The 18313-nt window shown below is 35.6% G+C and overlaps 1 protein-coding gene across 3 annotated transcripts in view; it reads left to right on the forward strand.

Moving 5' to 3' along the window:
* Positions 1–18313, forward strand: part of LOC126892332 (proton-coupled amino acid transporter-like protein pathetic) — a 193401-nt gene that overhangs the window by 146624 nt on the left and 28464 nt on the right. For all 3 annotated transcript variants that reach the window (XM_050661839.1, XM_050661841.1, XM_050661840.1), the window contains 4 exons: positions 1310–1386; positions 4759–4851; positions 10701–10851; positions 14062–14183. In XM_050661839.1, coding sequence (XP_050517796.1) covers positions 1310–1386; positions 4759–4851; positions 10701–10851; positions 14062–14183 — 443 coding nt within the window. The remainder of the gene's footprint in view (positions 1–1309; positions 1387–4758; positions 4852–10700; positions 10852–14061; positions 14184–18313) is intronic.

An 18313-nucleotide genomic window follows, 5' to 3' on the forward strand; every position in this document is an offset into this window, starting at 1 on the left:
AAATACCTTTCAAATAAGCTCTGACAAAAGTTTTTTGCATAAAAACTGGCTGACTTATGACGAAAATAAAGTCCCTCTCTACTTTTTTCTGTTTGAAATGTAAAAATTAAACCCTCGTCGTTAGAATCCTAATAAAAGTGAATAGCTTCCCACTTGAAATTAACTTTATTTAGGTATTGTTGATACGATCCATGTGATTCGACTGGTTTGGAATGCATAGTTTAGAAAAAATCGTTGATTTTTGATTAAATCGAAAATGACATTATAATTTAAAAAAAAAGTGCATTTTTCTTAAATAAACCTAAAAGTATTCATGATACAAAAACAAACAAAAAATTTTAATTTTCAGTAAAAGAAATTCTACAATTAATATTTGAAACATTTTTTCATATTATGAATACTTTTAGATTTACTTAAGAAAAATGCACTTTTATTAAAAAATTTAAAAATGTCATTTTCGATTTAATCAACTATTTTTTCTAAACTAAGCATTCCAAACCTGTCAAATTACACGGATCGCATCAATTTATACCTAAATAAAACTAATTTCAAGTGGGAAGCTATTCATTTCTATTAGGATTGTAACGACGAGGGTTTAATTTTTACATTTCAAGCAGAAAAAAGCAGAAAGCGACTTTATTTTCGTCATAAGTCAGTCAGTTCTTATGAAAAAAACTTTTGTCAGAGCTTATTTGAAAGGTATTTTAATGAACTTTAAAAGACGTCTGTTTTCCCAAAAAAATTGCACCACATTCGAGTTATTTAATATCCATCTTAAATATAAAATCCTCTATAAAATAACCATCTTTTAAAGAGCAATAACTCAGTCGTTATTGGGTTTACATAGGTCTTTCAGACGCGAATCTCTTTGTTTTTTTATTAGCTCCAATTTTGTTTTAAATAATTTTTTCTATAAAATTAAATTGTTTTAAATTATTCATGAAAAACCGTTATAAAACGTGAGTTTTTTCAATGAAAAATGCATAGTTTCAATCGCAAATAACTTGGAAAGTGTCAATTTTGCAAAAAAAAAATATAGAACAAAATTTACTCAGAATTGGTCCCTTTATCGATATCCATAGTTATTTTGATTAAAAAAATGTCACTACATTAGGCTTAATGGGCCTACTATACTATCGGCTGCATTAAAAAACCCTACCCAACAAAATCTAAAAATCTATAAGAATCGTTTTAGCGGTTTCCGAGAAATTACCGTGTTGCCAGACTTTTTCGCAACCCTGTATATTTGATTTTAATTCTGCTTGATTTGTTCTTATGCTATATAGTGATTCTGTTCTGTCTTTTTTAGGCTAAACCTCAAAATGGTTCGACTGAGATGGAGAGTTTCCTGCCTCAGGACAACTCTAATTCAAATGGAGTCACAAAGTAAGTAATTAGAATATTAAAATAACTGTAACGGGTAGCTCTGTTAAACACCAGACTCCAATACGACACCAATAAGAACATAAAATGAACTTATCTCTACAATAAAAAGTAACATCAATCCTGGCGAAGCGAAGCTACGATCTACCGTCGAATACCTGCCAACAACAAATACAGTTAATTGAACTGACAAGTGACAATACGATGGGTTATATAATATACATATACACATCAAGGAGAAAGGATGGTCGGTAGGATTAGAGATGGGACTAATCAATACTCGGTCCGGTAAGGAACGGAAAAGCGATCAATCAATACTTGGTCGCCGTGGTGGGAGCCGCTACTAATCTTTTTTTTAGCAGAGGCGAGTGTCCTCCAGTCAATACCAGATAGAACTCTATCCTTCATTCTTGCCAGATCAATTCTCCGATAGAACTCCTCTTCTGTTGTCATCATCATCAATGTGGATTTACGTGAAGATTTGTTATGCTTTATTGAAATGCTTACATTGAGATGTCCCCTTTTAGGATTTTGTCCTCTTCAGGGTTTGTAGTGAATGTGATATGTAATATCAAACATCAGACATTGGCCGCAGAAGCAAACAGTCCGAAAACACACTGGGGTAAGTGTGGGGGTCCTGGTGTTCCTGGGTTATGCCGGACGGTGGTGGTTCAGAAGACTATCAGACAACAGAGAAGAAAGAATGATGGAGTTGGTGTTGGTTCCATTGACATATGTGTGTACTGTCCGTGCTTTGCCCTCGACCAAGCTCCCTATAAACCATTGTACGCCAACTGGCAAGCCAGCGGCCCTCGTGGGCGGTCAGGAGGTGACTTTTGAGCGGGGCGTGGACAGTGTGAGTTCGAATGTTGAAAATAGTTGCGGCTATTTTCTTGGGACGAACAGGTATAATTGTGCAATGAAGTTGGGAAACCGCAAAAAACCAACTTCTCCCTGTTCGGGGTAGGGAAGAGAATGTGTTAGAGGTGGGTACGGTAGGCTAACGGGGTAGCCTCAAGGATTTCTTCGTATTCTGCTGGGAGTTCGTCAATGCATGATTGCATTAGAGCGGACGGTGGGTGAATCTTTTTCCGTTTAGGCTGTCGGTAGCAGAATACGTGGCCTGAAGATGAACAGCAACATTTAAGAGATTCTTGTGTGTCGGAAAGAGGACCGTTGATTACTTTGGATGTGCAGTTCCTGTTCAGAGAGTTGATTCTCTCGGTAATTTTGGGGATATTTGAAAGGTTATGGATTTGATTAGAGGGATATCCCCAGTGCTCATAGTTACATCTACGCAAGATTCTTCGTTCCACTCGCAACAACCTCTCTTTCTGAGCTTTCCCGAAAAGAGAGTAGAGACATGCTTCTCAATGACGGGTCGAATGAAGGTCTTGTAAGTGTGTAAGAGAGTTTTCTTATGTGTCTTACAGTCTTAGAGTTTTCTTAAGTCTGGCTCTGTTCCTTACCCTCTCTAAAGTTGCCTTTAGATCTGCGTCCCAGTTGAGAGTACTGGTAAACAGTACTCCCAAGTAGGTCGCAGTCGGGCCTTTCCCCCATCAATCTCAGTGGGAATTGGTCGTCTTCATTCCTAATGATTCTCTGAGACACAGTAGGGGCGCGAAACACAATTGTTGTTGTTTTGTTCGCGTTCAGCGTAACTCTCCACTTACAAGACCATTCTTCAACCGCGTCTAACAGAGCCTGAGCTCTTCTGTGGATGCGTGCTGGGTTGTATCGAGCAGTTGTCGCGAGTAGTGCCGTGTCGTCTGCGTAGAGAAACAGTCGAGTACCTGGGATATTTTGGTTTGAGATATCACTGTTGTAGAGAATGTACAACAGTGGAGCTAGAACTGAACCTTGGGGAACTCCAGCTTGTGGAGTGAACGGTGTTGATTTTTGATCGCATATTCTCACTCTAACAGTTTGCTTGTGGAGATAGGAGTGTACAATTTTTGTAAATTGTAAGGGTAGCCTGATGTCCATTAGCTTTCGAACAAGTCCGTCGTGCCAGACCTGATCAAATGCCTTCTGTACATCGAGGAATGTGGCTATGGCGAATGAACCGTCGTTGATAGTTTGAGTGACTTTTGTGGTGAAGTCTATCAATGCATGTTGGGTAGATTTACCTTGTTGGAATCCGTATTGAAATTTTGGGATGATGTTGTGGGTTTCGAGAAAATCGTTGAGCCTCTCCTTAAGGATTAGCTCAAGGACTTTTCCCAGAGTGTTTATGAGAGAGATAGGTCTATAGGATTCCACGTGGGTGGGGCGTTTACCTTTTTTTGGTAACATGATTGTGTTGGCTACTTTCCAAGGAGTAGGAAAGTAGCTGTTTTTGAGACATGCATTGAAGATTTTTTTGAGAAGAGGGATAATACTCTCAGGAAGTTTCTTTAGGCATCTTCGGTTGATGCCATCGGGTCCGGGAGCGCTGTTTTTGCCTTGGCGGCAAAAGCTCTCCGTTTCCCTGTTTGTGAGAGGGTCCATGATCGGATCATGGACCGGAATGTGAAAGTTGAGAGTATTTCTAACTATGAATTCTGTGTTGAGTTGAAATATGCGATCAAAATTCGGGTTGTTCGGGGTTTGGAAGTTGTGTTGAAGCGAATTTTTGAATGCTTCTGCTTTTCCCTCTGGAGAATTGATGATTTGGTTGTTGACCAACAGATGAGGAGGTTTAGATTGTTTTTGTTTTGTTAGGGCTTTGAGTTTGTTCCAGAATCTACTTCCGTCTCTAGTCCAGTTTTGAGGTCGTATCTTCCCACCGGCGAGCCGTTACGTCAGATATTTCCCTCTTTATTCTGGCACAGATTCGGTTGTATTCTGTTTTGATTAATGGATTTCTGTTGGCCTTGAATTGGCGTAGAAGACGCCTTTTTTGATGGATTTTGGATGATGTATTGAGGAAGTGCCGGAGATGAGTAGATTAGTTTTTTTAGTGGAATTGTGTGCGTGATAGCCTCGGTGATGAGACTTTCAATTTGGGTTGCACCTCTGTCGATACTGTCGTTAGTATCTAATTCGCCTAACATTGGAAGATTTTGAGTTATGAAATTTTGGAATTCGTTCCAGTTCGCGTTACGATAATCTCTTATAGTTCTTGGAGGTTTGGGTTGTTGTGGAGCGAGTATGTCGGTGTCGACAAGAAGAGGTAGATGTTCTGACGTCTTCTGTTGTGGCGAAGCTCCTTTTATATCGTTGCCAGTGATCTATCTGCTAATGCGCATCGGTGGTAGTGAAAAGTAAAGTGGGAGTGTTTGTGTACGGAGCGGTGGCACGTCGGATGCGCAAGCAGGAGGCGCTTATATCGTTACAAATACAAAACATATTTTTGGTGCTTTCTACATACATATTAATTGCCTTTCTTTTTAGGTACAAAATATCATCCAAAGGAGATGTAGAAGCAGCTGCAAATCATGCAGGTTTTGATCCATTTAAGGCTCGACAGTTAGCTCACCCAGTCTCGTAAGTATTTTTACGTTGAATGTGTTCTGGTATATAATGTACATATTCTGTATACAGTGATGAGCGCGCTAATAACCGACAAAATAACGCAAGAGATGGAAAACATAATATGTTGTGAAATAAAAAGAGATGAAACTAGTAGAGGTGTAAAATTATCGATAGGTACCTATGGTGGAACCGACGTCTAAAGGTGGGAAACTATGCTATGTGATGTTAATTCATACGTTTATAACGATTATTTCCATCTCCACTACTTTCGTCTCTGTTTGTTTCGCAATGTATTATGTTTTCCATCTTTTGCGTTATTTTGCCGGTTATTAGCACACTTATCACTGTATGGGTTTTTACTGTTCTCTACTTATAGGCCAAGAGGCAGCGCTGAAAAATCTCTTTGAATTTACTAAAGCTAGATTTTTCACAGTTGATTACTGTGAGTGTGTAGAGAAACATACTGCAGTCGGTCAAGCGAAACGTAGAACAGGGGTTACTGAGAGGATATCAAAGTTGCTTTCCTACGAAGGTAATTAAATCCATTTACTAAGGCTGAAAATCAGTACACACATTCTAAAGTAAATATAAATAAAAGTTATTATAGTCGGTCAGCTGTATGACGGAACAGAGCCGGTCGGTCGGCCCCAATAGTCGATTGAGGAAATGAAGCATTTGGCTCGCAATTTTTTCGTCCAGCATGGACTTACTTGAAATTTTCACAGAAGGTAGGGAATAGTCCAAGGATCATTTTCTATATCATGCCGCTATCATACACTCAATCCTTGGGATGGTTGCCACCTCATCTCGGGGGTGGGAATTTTTTATTACATTTTAACCATGTAATTCGATGGAAAAAGTGATTCGAGGAAAAAAATGTTTTTTTTTACATTTTCTTCGTAAAACTAATATTTTTCGAGTTATTCGCGCTTGAAAATAACAGTTTTTCGACGAAAAAATCGACTTTTTTAGAGGGTTTTTTGAGAATACCTCGAAAAATATTCTATATATTTTTGGCGATAAAAAGTTTCTTCAAAAATGATTTTGTAGGATTTTTAAAGAGCATAAGACTGTGTAAATTAAATTCCGTAAGATCCCTTAGTTTTTAATTGGGGCGGGTTTAAAGGGCTCGAATAAGGGGGTGTTTGTTGGTGAATAGAGGTTTTAAACAGCTATATCTGGCTAACTATTCACTGTAATGAAAATCTATGCACAGGGTAATTTTAGTCATTAAGAAAGCTATAATTTAGTAGTTTATAATTTTTTTCGTATCTTCAGTATTTTCGGAGATATTTTGAAGTAAAAGGTGAAAAATACCAAATTGCAAAAACTCAATTTTTCATTAAACTCCCAATTTTTCCAAAAGTAGGCATTTTAAATAGGTCAAACTCCTTGAGTGTATTGATAATATAAATATAAAAGGAACTACAGAAAGGTGAAGACCAATTTTGAATTAGGAAGGTAGTTAGGGGGTTGTTTTCACTGATTTTTTCGTAGAGAAAAGCAGGTACCGACATTTTTTTGATAATAAGTCGCTTAATTTTCATGCTAGAAACTTTTTATTATTTTTTGTTGAAAGGTCTAATTGTATACTTGAAAAAAGATTATTTAAGTTTTCCTCGAAAAATGCAAATTTTTTTCTGCATTTGACGAAAAAAGCTAACATTTAACATGCCGTATCTCGGTTTGTATTGATCTTAAAGTTATTATTGGAAAAGAATTTGTTTTGTGTTACTAAAAGATACAATTTTGATATCTACAGTTTTTTTGATTAAATGCATATTTTTCGAGGTATTCTCAGAAAACCCTCTAAAAAAGTCGATTTTTTCGTCGAAAAACTGTTATTTTCAAGCGCGAATAACTCAAAAAATATTAGTTTTACGAAGAAAATGTAAAAAAAAAACATTTTTTATTTAGAATCAATCACTTTTTCCATCGAATTACATGGTTAATGTAATAAAAAATTCCCACCCCCGAGATGAGGTAGCAACCACCCCAAGGATTTTGCGTATGTAGAGGCATGAAGAAAATGATCCATCCTTGGACTATTCCCTACCTTCTGTGAAAATTTCAAGTAAATCCATGCTGGACGAAAAAATTGCGAGCCAAAATGCTTCATTTTCTCAATCGACTATTGGGGCCGACCGACCGGCTCTGTCCCGTCATAAAGCTGACCGACTATAATAACTTTTAATTATATTTAATTTAGAATGTGTGTACTGATTTTCAGCCTTAATTTTCCTAGTAAATGGAAATAATTACCTTCGTAGGAAAGCGACTTTGATACCCTCTCAGTAACCCCTGTTCTATGTTTCGCTTGACTGACCGCAGTATGTTTCTCTACACTCTACACACTCACAGTAATCAACTGTGAAAAATCTAGCTTTAGTAAATTCAAAGAGATTTTTCAGCGCTGCCTCTCCGTCTATTATCGGATTTATTTTGTAACATTCAGACGTGTAACACAAAGATAAACAAAGGCCTCGTTGCTCACAATCGGAAGAGATATGGGGGGTAGTTCTTTAGTTTATTCTTACTAGCTCGGAATAATATTGGAAGAGAAAAAGTTAAAAAAGAATTTGACAAAAAAGGCGCCACTTTGTAGTATGCATAAGTGTTTTAGATAAAATACATAATAGCCTAATTCTTTTAGGAACTACAGGATACGCTATAAAATTACACTATATAAAATAAAAGACTTTTATGAATCGATCATGAACCTTATCACGGCTGAACTACTTCCTTGCACAAAAGTGACGTCACGCCTTATTACTGGACCGAAACAATCTTTAATCAATCTGTGTTATTTTTGTAGATAAAACATGAGTAACATAACAACTTTTACTTTTTTACGAGATGATGTAACTATAAATCGACTAGACTCCGTGAAGGCGGTGTCAAGGTTAAGTTTTCAGATCAATGCCTGCTAAGCTATTAATCTGAAGAAATAAAATATGCATGTACCTAATAATAATTTTGCGATGAAATGAGTAAAACGTATGTAAATTATAAAATATACTGTATGATAACGTGTATTATTAAAGTTTAAAAATTGTAATTTGGAGAAGCAAAATTATTACTGAACAGGCTTAAAAATAAAAAGTATTTTCAAATATTGGCTCTTCGCGTTGAGCGAAGACCCAGTGCACATTGAGCTATTGAGTACAAGCTGCGTTCGAAAAAGAAAAAAGGGTTGACACCACCGTATCTTTCATTCTTTCTATGACTCTAAAAACTAGAATGTTTGGGTGTTATGTGTTTTCCATGCACATATACGGCCTACAGGCAGGGCCGCCGAGAGGGATGAGCAGACCCCGGCAAAAAACGAGAAACGTACGACATATGCTTATGTAGTGGCTCTTTAAGAAATTAGAATTTTGAAAATTTTTATTTAGATTTTAAGTACATAAAAAATTAACATTTTTTTAAATAGAAAATTATTAAATTGTGAGTATATTATTCGTAATAGTAAAAACTTTGCAATATGATTTGAAAAATCGCAATATTTTGCTGAATCATGCTCAATTCACAAAGTTTCTCTACTTTCTACTTCATTTAAGATATTATTATAGCATTTTTGCGCAAGAAAGACAACTAAAGCAAGAAACCCATTATGAACGGCCGGCACGGCACAGCCCGGCCCGGCACAGGACAGTCCAAATTCATTTGTATAGTTTTAAATGCAACGTAACCCATTATGAGCGGCCGGCTCGGCCCGGCACAGGCCAGCACGCAAACGGAACGGCCAAAATTCTCCGAGGAGAATAAAATCCGTTGAAGTCGAACGGCCAGTCGGCGCCAGTGCGTCATAATTGTTGGTAGTAAGCAGATATATTGTTGATTTTTTAATTGAAAGCGCGTTGTTTGTTTTGAAATATGGAAATATAAAATATAAAATTTGGTTTGAGACATTCGAAAATATTTGGGAAATTTTGGATCATCTTTATGCGCGAAAAGATGATGAAAATCGCCATATTCTCTTTTTTTTTTAATATTTTCGTGAACCCAAAACCGATGTTTCGTAGTAATTTTTGCATGTCTCAAACCAAATTTTATATTTCCATATTTCAAAACAAACAACGCGCTTTCAATTAAAAAATCAACAATATATCTGCTTACTACCAACAATTATGACGCACTGGCGCCGACTGGCCGTTCAGGCCGTTCGACTTCAACGGATTTTATTCTTCTCGGAGAATTTTGGCCGTTCCGTTTGCGTGCTGGACTGTGCCGGGCCGAGCTGGCCGCTCATAATGGGTTACGTTGCATTTAAAACTATACAAATGAATTTGGACTGTCCTGTGCCGTGCCGGCCGTTCATAATGGGTTTCCTGCTTTAAAGGATCTTTTTCGCTTCTCCGACTGTCACCGGTAATGTGCAACATACTATTAATGCAATAACGACGCCGATGGTAGAAAACAATGATTCCAATTTAATATGTTTAATTTTATTTAATAAATCTCTTGGAGGAAGTTGCAATTTGCCAATATTATCCTTGCCCATCGCTTTTAAATGAAAAAATTTCTATATCAATTATTCACTGATGCCTTCTTTATAAAACTCGCGAAATATATAAACTTTTTCCTTAATATTGTCGTCATCTTTATCTCGAAATATCTATGTTTATAAATTGTTAAATAGCAAATTAATTTCATTTGCCGAGTATTAGTTGCGCCATTACTAGGCCCAGGCAAATCATCAAAAAAATCTCGCAGGCTTCATTCATCATCTATTAAAAAAAGGAAAACATAACGTTTTTGGTCGACGTTGATCCCCGGTAAAATCTACCGGCCTCTACGCGGGCCCGACTATACGGTGTCGAAAGTTGGACACTAAATAAGGAACTCCTTAAAAAGATAGAGGCCTTTGAAATGTGGATCTGCAGACGGATAGAGACACAATTCAGGCAGTGCGGAAAACACTGAATATTGAACCTAAAATTACATTTACTATTCTTCTTATCATACCTATCAGTTTCGGATGTTGGCGATCAGCATGGCTATCCTAACTTTGCTTGCTGCTATTCGGAATAGTCCGGTTGTCGATGTATTAAACCACTTTCTCAGGTTTCTCAATGTATTCTCCTTCTCCCTGGTGCTATCTTTCCAAATACCTTGCCCTGAAGAATGAGTTGCAACAATCCATATTTCTGTTCATTCCTCATAACATAGCCCAGATATTTTAGTTTGCGCTCTTTTATGGTGTTAATAATCTCCCAATCTTTGCCCATTCTGCGCAGGACCTCAACATTAGCCGCCGATACACTCACGAAACTGTTAAAATGCGTCTGTAACACTACATCTCGAATGCCCCGAGTTTCCTTAAAGAAGCTTCGGAAAGTGGCCAGGCCTCTACTCCATATAATAACGTAGAAAATATATTTATTAAAAAAGAAAAAAGTTGAGTTTCTTAGTCACGTGTCTCGATGTATAAGATAAGGTTATCACAATCCTAAAGGTTATAATACAAGGAAAATCGTTGGACGAAGACCCGTGGGACAATTTCTTGGCTGCGGATGCGGAACCTTCGTGAATTGTTTCGAATGACGTCGATCGAATTGTTCAGTGCAACAGTTTCGAAAGTGCAAATAGTATGTTGATCAGCAACCTCCATAAGGGACGCTGAATTCAAGAAGAGTTTTTAAGATATTATATCAAATCAAAAAAAAAGATAATTCTGAGATTTTTTCTTGAAGCGAAATTAACTAAATCCGTTGCAGTGACGTTTTTGGTTCGTTTAGTTTGGAAGAATTTATTGTATTGTTTTTAATTTGTAACGAACACCATTTTAAACTGTGTCATCGATATTAAATACATGTAATATAATTCTCTTTAATTAATAACTTATTATTTTTTTTCAGGAATTGTGATACCCTTACACATTTATTAAAAGCTTCTCTGGGAACTGGTATATTATCTATGCCTGCCGCTTTTAAAGCTTCTGGTCTATCTATGGGAATATTTTTAACTATTTTTGTGTCTTTGATATGCACTCACTGCGCTTACGTGCTGGTAAGTAAATTATTTTTACAAATAAAAGGTACACTAGCATCCAAATTAACGTACCACCTTAAAAAATGGAATATTTTTGATGTCTCGTATTTTCTAAACCTGTTGCCCGATTTGAGTGATCGAGTTTTTTAGTATATTATAGCTTTATTCTTCAAGTATATCGATGTAATAATATTATTGCCTAACAGGTAAGTGTCATTGTATACCGGGTGTAACAATGATAATGTGTTTTTTCCTCAAAGTTTGGAACACTCTGTGGAATATTCTAGCGCTAGCGTATATAAACTATGTACTGAAATTAAAACTCGACTGTAGCCTTGGCCTTTCTTAACATTTTGCTTTTTGATTTATTCGCTTATGTTGGATAATAAAAAAGTTAGGTACTTTAACAACTAGCCATGTTATTCATCAATACAGGGTGTTTCTAAATAAGTGCGACGAACTTTAAGGGGTAATTCTGCATGAAAAAATAACGACGGTTTGCACGTTTTGTAACGTTTGCTTTATAAACATATGTCCACAAATGCTTCGTTTTCGAGATACGGGATGTTGAATTTTTTCTTAAAAACTGACGATTTATTTATTGCTCTAAAACCGGTTGAGATGCAAATCTCAACATGCAAAACATGTGCAAATGAAATTTGGTAGGTTTTAAGAGGTAGTTATTGCGCATTTTTTTACATACAATTAAGAATTTGATATTCAACATTGGCGTGCATACGGGTATAAACATTTTAAATACATCCCGTATGCACGCCAATGGTGAATATAAAATTCTAAATTGCATGTCAAAAAATGTAGAATAACTGTCTGTTAAAACCTACCAAATTTAATTTGCATATCTCAACCGGTTTTAGAGCAATAAATAAATCGTCAGTTTGTAAGCAAAAATGCAACATCCCGTATCTCGGACACGAAGCATTTGTGGACACTGTTTATAAAGCAAACCGTCATTATTTTTTCATGCAGAATTACCCCTTAAAGTTTGTTGCACTTATTTAGAAACACCGTATATTGATGAATAACATGGCTAGTTGTTAAAGTACCTAACCTTTTTATTATTCCACATGAGCGAATAAATTAAAAAGTAGAATGTTAATAAAGCCTAAGGCTACAGTTAAGTTTTAATTTCAATATTTTATATACGCTAGAATATTCCACAGAGTGTTCCAAACTTTGAGGAATAAACACACTATCATTGTTAAACCCAGTATACAATGAGACTTATTTTTTTAGCAACAGTATTAATATATAGATATTCTTAAAGAATAAAACTATAATATACTAAAAAAATCACTAAAATCGGACAACAGGTTTAGGAAATACGAGATATCAAAAATGTCCCATTTTTAAGGAGGTGCTTTAATTTTGATGCTTAGTGTAGATCGAGCACAGTTATTTATTAAATCTTGCCGAGTAAACAATTCTACCGGAATGTCGTAAAAAATTCTACTTTAGGTTAAAAATTATACAAATAATATACACTAGACCAGAGCTTTCCAACCAGCGTGCCGCGGCACACTGGTGTGCCCTGAAGTCCCTTTAGGTGTGCCGCGATATTTGATTATATTCACTATCATTATAGAGATTATTTACCCAAGTGTGCCGTGGCTGAACCAGTTTTTAAGTTAGTGTGCCTCGAGTTAAAAAAGGTTGGATCCTCTGCACTAGAAAGGTAAAACGATTTAGAACCATTATTCAGGGGTTACAATATGGGCAATGTCAAAATATTCAAGTTAGATGAAGTTTTTCTCTTCTTTATAAGTAATTCTGCTTTTTCATTGGCGGATTGATACCTCTATGGAAGGTTGTTAATCCATCTTTTGCACGGTCGGCCGATACTTGATTTATCTCTTGCTATTTCGACCACACGTGTCTCCCCCATTCTGTTATTTGGTTATTCCATTCTTTTTTTCTACCGCGCCCATTCGTTTATACACTGTACGTTACATTGTCTTCTAATGTCTTCACTTCTCTTTCGATCTCTCAACGTATTTCCGTATCTCGATCTCTCAACGTAATTTTTCTCAGTACTCTCATCTCTGCCGTTTCTAGTAGTGTTGTGGCGTGGCTGTGTCTGGTCTTGTTTCTAATGCATATTTATGTCATTGTTGGTCTTACACTATCTTTATAAATTCTTGACTAGATCTCAGTGTTAATATGTCGATTTCGTCATATAGTGCTACTAAGTCTATTTGCCAGTCTATTTGCTTTTTGTACTTGATTTCTCCAAGAATGTAATTCCAAGCTATTTTATTTCCATTACTTGTTCAATACTGATACCATTAATTTCTATTTTACATCTGATTAGTTCTTTAAGTCGCGTTTACACGATGGCAATTGGCGAGACAATTGTCGTTGGACAATTGTCATCACGTGGTTGCGGATTGTTGGAGGCCAGTCCAGTTGAAAGAGAAGATGTTTACACGGGGCCAACTAAACATCATGGCCCCGTGTAAACATATTCTCTTTCAACTGGACTGGCCTCCGACAATCCGCAACCACGTGATGACAATTGTCCAATGACAATTGTCTCGCCAATTGCCATCGTGTAAACGCGACTTTACTGATTACTGTTGTTTTAGTTTTCTGAGATGGAATTGTGATATTGAATTCTTTTGCTTTTATGTTAAATCTCTGGACTAATATTTGCAAACTATCTTCATTTTGGGCTATCAATATTTATCATATTGGGCGTAACAGAGTATTTTTACTTTTTTCTTTCCCATTCTGTTTCCTCTTCCTTTGTTGAAGCGTTTGATGATTTCATCTATGATTAAATGGAAGAGCATAGAACTAACTGTCTTATTCCGCTGCATATGTCTATAGGTTCTGTAAGTTGTCCGTCTATACTGATTCCATTTTGTTGTTTTGGTACATGTTTTCAATGGTTTTTGTGATATCTAAAGGGACTTCTCTATTATACAGATGAATTACATATTTGCTCTTACTCTGTCAAATGCATTCTTGAAGTCAATCAGACATAGAAATGATTGTCTATTAGACTCTAGTGATTTCTCAGTAATTTGCTTTATGACGAATATTGCATCTGTACACGATCGTCAGATGGCATTTTTGATACTACTAAATCACGAAAATAAGATCAGGAAATAAAAATGTGAAAAAACATACTTACTGAGAATTTTTAAACATTTTTTAACTGTTAAGGCTTTTTGGGATAATTCGTTTATTAAAAACTTTATTTTTCAGGTAACAAGTGCGCACGAGCTGTACAAAAAGACGAGAAAAACACAAATGGGTTTTGCTGATGTAGCAGAACAAGCTTGCCTGACTGGTCCCCAGTGGGGACGAAAATTTGCACCGTTTGCTAGGTACTTAATTTTTATTTTACCACACATTTCTTATTCTCGATTTTGCAAATTCGCTACATCAAGTTTCTCTAATCCTTGATACAATGTAATATACAATATAAATCCACAAAATTTATGTCTAAATGATCTACATGAAGTGATTGAAGAAAGTACCTAGAAGTATGTAAAAAAAGTTTCTTCAACATCATTTTACAGCACTATTAGCTGAAGGAAGTATTATGACATATGCAGCAGAAACTCTCACGTTCACAAAAACGATAGCACTAAAAATTCGAGTGGGACAAAGACTCGTGGAAAGATCGATTCTCGGAGTGACAAAAAAAAAGACAACATAAGGAACCAAGACCTGAGGAAAAGAACAGGTATCACTGATATCGTCGAACGGATAGCTAAGCTGAAATGGAATTGGGCAGGTCACGTAGTGAGGCTAAAATACTCCAGATGGACCAAAAAACTAATTGACTGGCGCCCAAGAGAAGATAAACGCAACAGAGGACGTCCACCAACACGCTGGATCGAAAACATTAAACGAATGTCCAAGAAATGACAACAAGACGTACATAACCATGGAGTGTGGCGAAAATGGGAGATACCTATGTTCAGCAGTGGACGGAAGAAGTTGCATGATGATGATGTAGTTGAAGAAATTAACAACCATATCCAACGCTTATGCAACACCGGGAACTTTTTTTCGGTGTCTAATTTGCACAAAACGCCTAGTAGAATGCTTAGTGGCGTCGGTCAGTAGGAAGACCAAGGAAAAGATGGATAGACGAAGTGGATGCTGGGGGAGATCGGGGCCCGACTTGGCCTGTAGCGTCATAGGAGAGAGAATTCACTGTAATCTTTGACTTATGAGAACATGGTATGATAGAATTGATTCAAAAAATGACATAACCCAGACATCCAAAGTGAAAGTTATCCTCCAACACCAAATTGTTCTATATGGTCCACATAATTAAGTATTTTCTATGGGAAATAAGCCACAATTTGACTAAAAAATGAATTTATTAACGTTTCGATGCCCAAATCGGGTTTCGTTGTCAAAATACAAAATACTATTTGATATTTTTTGATATTTGGTATTTTGTATTTTGACAACGAAACCCGATTTGGGCTTCGAAGCGTTAATAAATTCATTTTTTAGTAAAATTGTGGCTTATTTCCCATAGAAAATACTTAATTATAAAAATGCCATAAGGAAATAGCTTCAGGTCCATATAATGTTCAGAAAAAAGTCACACCTTTTTGAGCGTCGGGTTTGGGGGGGAGAGGGAGGAGAAGTCGGTAAATTCGTAGTTTTTTACGTTTTTCGTCAATATTTCTAAAACTATGACGTTTAGCAGAAACAACCATCTATACAAAAATGTTCTACATTAAATTTGAAATAAAAAAGGTTCTATACATAATCCTTCTAAAATAAACGGTTCCAAAGTTACGGAGGTAGTATAGTATAATTGGTCCAAAAAAGGCCTAACCCAGACATCCAAAGTAAAAGTTTTCCTCCAACACCAAATTGTTCTATATGGTCCACATATTGTTCAGTAAAAAGTTACACCATTTTGAGCGTCCGGTTTGGGGGGGGGGAGATGGGGGAGAAGTCGGTAAATTAGTAGTTTCTTTACGTTTTTCGTCAATATTTTTAAAACTATGTTTAAGCGTAAACAATGTTCTATACAAAAACGTTCTACATACAATTTAAAACAAAAATGGTCCTATCCATAATTGTTATAAAATCAGCGGTTCCAGAGTTACGGAGGGTGAAATGTGGAGGTTTTCGATACTTTTTATATTTTTTGGGCAATTGATGATGATTTTGGGTGGTGAGGTTGACGTTTATTCAAGGGCTTATCACTAACATACCATCGGCTACTGAAATAGCAAAATTTCTTTCAATCAGTAAAAATATTATAAATTGCAAAAATAATATAAAAAGTATCGAAAACTTCCACTTTTCACCCTCTGTAACTCTGGAATCGTTGATTTTATAACAATTATGGATAGGGCCTTTTTTGTTTTAAATTTGATGTAGAACATTTTTGTATAGAACATTGTTTACGCTAAAGCATATTTTTAGAAATATTGACGAAAAACATAAAAAAAACTACTAATTTACCGATTTCTCCCCCATCTCCCCCCAAACAGGACGCTCAAAATGGTGTAACTTTTTTTACTGAACAATATCTGGACCATATAAAACAATTTGGTGTTGGAGGAAAACTTTTACTTTTATTGTCTGGGTTAGGCCTTTTTTGGACCAATTATACTATATTACCTCCGTAACTTTGGAACCGTTCATTTTAGAAGGATTATGCATAGAGCTTTTTTTGTTTCAAATTTAATGTAGATTATTTTTGTATAGAAGGTTGTTCATGCTAAACCGCCTAATTTTAGAAATATTGACGAAAAACTTAAAAAACTACGAATTTACCGATCTCCCCCCTCTCCCCCCCCAAACCCGACGCTCAAAATGGTGTGACTTTTTTCTGAACATTATGTGGACCATAAGAACAATTTGGTGTTGGAGGATAACTTTCACTTTGGATGTCTGGGTTGGGATCTAGTTATACCATACTAACAAGTTTTGCAAAAGAATGTAGCAAAGCGTTTTGGTACAAATTAAATTAATAGAATATTTTTTCCTGACTATTTCACTAGACTGTTTTTAAGTGATAAAACGGCATAGCAACGCTTCGTTTCCTACTGACAAAACTCCTTAACGACGTGAAATCTCAGCGACAAAATTATGACAGATCCGTCACGAAAGTGTCTGGTAATAACAAATAAATATAGATTATATTTCGTTGATATGGTGCATTAATTGTCTCGTGAAATAGTCTTGTCGAATATCATTCGAGAGAAAATTATTTACCGGCAAAATTTTCTCCTAGTTTCATTCAAGTTCGTTGCCTTTTGGTAATTTTCGCTTATGAAATTTTGACAAAATCACTCGACTGACGTCTCGTGATTTAAGTCAAAATTTAATTCGCGAAAATTGCCAGGCAACAAACTTTCATACCAGTCGAAAATATTACCGGCAAAATTTTCTCTCTTGTGATATTATATACGAAAGTTTTGAATGATTGTTTTGTTTATTTTGTAGGATCTCACCCCTCTCTCTTACTCTGGTGTATCCACTTTTCCTCATCATATTGGAATTTTCTCTACAAGATCTCCTCTCTATGTTTCGATCTTTGTTTGACTTCTCTCCGACTCGATAATCCAATTCATTCATATTATTGTAATGTTTTGGTGATACAGACGTGTCTTGTAGTGTAGTAATTTGTTAAAAATGTTAAAAATTTATCTACTCGTTGCAATAGTAACAGTATGTTATTAAAATCATTTTCTCAATTTTTCTCTTTTCTCGACTATTAGTTTTAATCGCATAGTATATAAATTGTTGTAATCACTGAATACATAGTTAGTAAAAAAATAATCCTATTAATTAAAGGGCCTAGCCGGGTAAGATGGTGAAAAGTGCCCCCAACTCAATTTAAATTCCTTATAGGTCACTTTTTAGCACATATAGAGGAACTCACTTTCTGAAATTTTTAGCTCCCTAGGAGGTCACGTGACCCCCCTAGAGCCTAATTAGTCTTTTTAGGTTTTTATTTTTTATCTCAGCCGTATCAAGAGCTAGCCAAAAACTTTATTTAAAAAAGTTGTAAGTTTTAAAAAGATCTACATGAAAAAATTTTTTTTATTTTTTGGCGGAAAATTCGAATTTTTAGAACAATTTTAAACTTTTAAATAACTCTGAAAAAAAAACTAAGACACTCGTTTTTACGAAAATCAATTATAACGTGTATTTTTGCACAATCTTTCACCCTGAATTTTTTCAGATTTTTAAAATTGGTGAAACGTACAGCCGGTTCCTAAAAAAACTGATACGACTCTTAGTAAGATTTGATCATGTTGAGCAGTGTATTTGATTGATCTGACATTATATTTATTATGACATACAAATAATAAAATAAACAAACAACAAACAACTGATTACTTATTATGTTAATTCATAAATTGTACTAATTATTCAGGTCTAAATGTTTATATTATTTTAAATATATCTAAACTTTTATATTAACTATCTAAATGATAGTTTTTACATCAAATAGATCACATAATTA

Source organism: Diabrotica virgifera, chromosome 9, assembly GCF_917563875.1.
Source record: "Diabrotica virgifera virgifera chromosome 9, PGI_DIABVI_V3a".
Classification (NCBI taxonomy): Eukaryota; Metazoa; Arthropoda; class Insecta; order Coleoptera; family Chrysomelidae; genus Diabrotica; species Diabrotica virgifera.